This window comes from Condylura cristata, unplaced genomic scaffold (genome assembly GCF_000260355.1).
Source record: "Condylura cristata isolate star-nosed mole 26May11 unplaced genomic scaffold, ConCri1.0 scaffold00034, whole genome shotgun sequence".
In the NCBI taxonomy this organism is placed as follows: Eukaryota; Metazoa; Chordata; class Mammalia; order Eulipotyphla; family Talpidae; genus Condylura; species Condylura cristata.
The window spans coordinates 4,622,724-4,625,504 of NW_004567135.1; the positions used below are offsets into that span (position 1 = coordinate 4,622,724).

Here is a 2,781-nt window from a genome sequence, read left to right on the forward strand (position 1 = left end):
AACATGTCCATCTCATTTTATTGGAAACATGGCCAGCAAGCAGGTCAATCTTCCCTGATAAGACTGATGGATAAACACCATGCCTAGAGAAGTCTCTCTCTCTCTCTCTCTCTCTCTCTCTCTCTCTCTCTCTCTCTCTCTCTCTCTCACACACACACACACACACACACACACACTGCTGACAGTCACTCATCACTGCCAGTGGGTCCACACCACAGAGGACACAGCCCTCCTTGGGCGGTTTACTCCACGCTAGAGGCAGAATCACACAAGCAACTCATGTATAGCCATGGGCACACCGCCTGGCTCAGGATACCTGGTGGGGGACCTGGGAGGGCGGCACAGACACCTCAGTTTGCAAACTGTGCCTCAAGATCTACCTTCAAATCAGACATTTCCGCACCTAAGCCGCAGGCATCCCTGTCACTAGAAACAAAGATGGAGCCTGACATGAAGGCCCAGCGTCACCCGCTCATTCCCATGCACAGAATTGTATCGCCAGAAACACTGCCTTCCAGTTACTTGAGAACAATTCCAGAGATAGCAGCGGAAAGATAAGAGACCGGCCCCAAATCTGAGCCCCCAAATGAAATAAGGAATCCGGAACAGAGCCCGCCAGCTGCCCCGCTCCTGGGCTGCAGAGACCCTGGCTATCTGAACGCGAGGAAAAGCACAGCAAATACAGATGAGTGTGGGTTTGTGCCAGCCTCTACCAAACAAACTTCTGGGGCTTTCTACTCTGGGATACCGAATTTATAAACACTTGGGTGGCCCCAGCATGGGGTCTTGTTATGTCTGGAGGAGCCTGGCCATTTGTGCTTGAGGGGAAGGGGCCCAACCCCACCTTCCCACCCTCAGGCTGGCTGAGGTGAGGAAAGGGAGAGGGCTGGTTTCTCCTCCTCTCCCTTCCCTCTCAGAACTGTGCATAAAAATTCCAATACGGTCTTTTCATAGGAAAAAAAAAAAAACACCAAAGCCCTGCCCTCAACCTTATACTTTAAACTGCGACAGACAGAGACATCTGGCAGGAGAGTGGCGGAGCCAAGAAAATTCCTATAAATTTAAATTCGATGATGGTTACAATTAACTCCACAACAAACGTGCACTTAAACGGAAGGCATTGCTGGGCACTTGGGCACAGCTTTGGGGCTGCACGCGAGGAAGCAGAACCTGAACAGCAGTGGCAGTGGAAGGTGCTCGGCCTGGGAGCCAGAGGAAGCCAGTGCCACACTCCTGCCCTGCCAGGGCAGCCGGGCACAGCCCCGAAGCTGCAGCCACAGCCTGCCTGGCCCTCACCAGCCTGCCCTGCCACTGGGCTCTGTGGCCTCCTCTCCTGCTCCTCCACTGCCTTGGAGGATTTTAAGAGGAGAGGGGCTAATAAAAGGGTCAAATAAAATCATAATATTGAACAGAATGAAATATCTTTATTTGCCACAAAAAAATTCACAGCAATCCCTCTGGGACAGGAGTGGGTGGGATTGCACGTGAACTCGCACTCCCGCACCTGGAGACCGAGGTGATTCAAATCTCATTCTAGGCGGCTCTCCCCCACCCCCTGGGGGAGAAAGAAACGCTTGAGAAATTTATTTACAAAATTTCAGGCTCCAGCATGGATAAGGCGCCCAATCCCATCTCCCCACTGTCTTGCCCACCCCGATCATTTTTCCTTAAAAAAAAAGAAAAGAAAAGAAAAGAAAGAGGTAACAACTGCAGAGACTCTAACTAGAAATCCATGGAGTGGAGGATTGGGAAAAAGGTCAGGAAACCTCAATGCACCAGTGAAGAAATTTCAATGGAGGGCTCTACACGTTCACGGACGAACAACTAGGCTCGGGTGGGGCCTGGGTGTAGACGGAGGTAGGACACGAACTTTGCACACCTAACACCAGGGCGAAGGTACAGACACTTCACAGCAAGGCAGGATCACATTTAGCTGCCCCTCCCCCCCCAGCAGCGGGGCGAGGTGGGGCAGGGCGGGGAGCCCGAGACGTCTCCCCTCGCGGAAACCGGGTCTTAGCAGGTCTTTCCACCGGGGGCCGAGGCTGGCTCGCAGGTCCGAGATCGTCCGGCTCGGGCGCCCACGACGCCCGCCCCTCCCCCGCCAACCCGAGCAGCGAGACGCAGTCGCGAGGTGTGTTTCCTTTTAAATAAAGAGTCTGGGCGGCCTGGGGCCAACGGCGTCCACTCGCCGTGGGCCAGGCACTTCCCTCGCCCCCTTCCAGGCCGGGTTCCCGTCCCCCTGCGGCAGAGTCCGGCGGAAGGTGAAAGACTCGGAGGAGAAGTGCGGCCGCGGCCTGGGGGCCAGCCTGGCCATAGTCCAGTTTCCACTCGCCCAAAGCAGGCGAGTTGGAAAATTAAAAAATAAAATAAAATAAAATAATCTCCCCGTCTCCCCCCTCCCCCAGAAGGGCCCGGTCTGCGGTTACAACAGAGGGTTTCCCGAAAAATACTGCAGCCGGTCTCTGCTTAGTTTTTTTTCTTTCATCCTTCTGTTCTGAAACCAAATTTTCACTTGTCGGTCAGTCAGGTTCAGCATCCGGGACAGCTGCAGCCGCTTCTCTTTGTTGATATACACGTTGAAGAAAAACTCTCGCTCCAGTTCCCGGATCTGGAATTTCGAATAAGGACAGCGCTTCTTGCGGGTGCGGGGGGCGTCTGGAGGGGAGGGGAGAGGCAAGTGCGAGGAGAGGGGGAGAGAGACACGTGAGAGCGGCCGACCCCTGCCCGCCGAGCGCTCCGCGGCCCTTCTCCCAGCCCCTCCGCCGGCAGCCCTCCCGCGGG

At 55.0% G+C, this 2,781-nt stretch overlaps 1 protein-coding gene across 1 annotated transcript in view; it reads right to left on the bottom strand.

The window, feature by feature from the left end:
* Window positions 1-2,173: 2,173 nt before the first annotated feature.
* The window catches only part of HOXC11 (homeobox C11), a 2,558-nt gene continuing 1,950 nt past the window's right edge, over window positions 2,174-2,781 (bottom strand). The window contains exon 2 of the mRNA XM_004692680.2: window positions 2,174-2,655. Coding sequence (XP_004692737.1) covers window positions 2,423-2,655 — 233 coding nt within the window. The 3' untranslated portion in view covers window positions 2,174-2,422. The remainder of the gene's footprint in view (window positions 2,656-2,781) is intronic.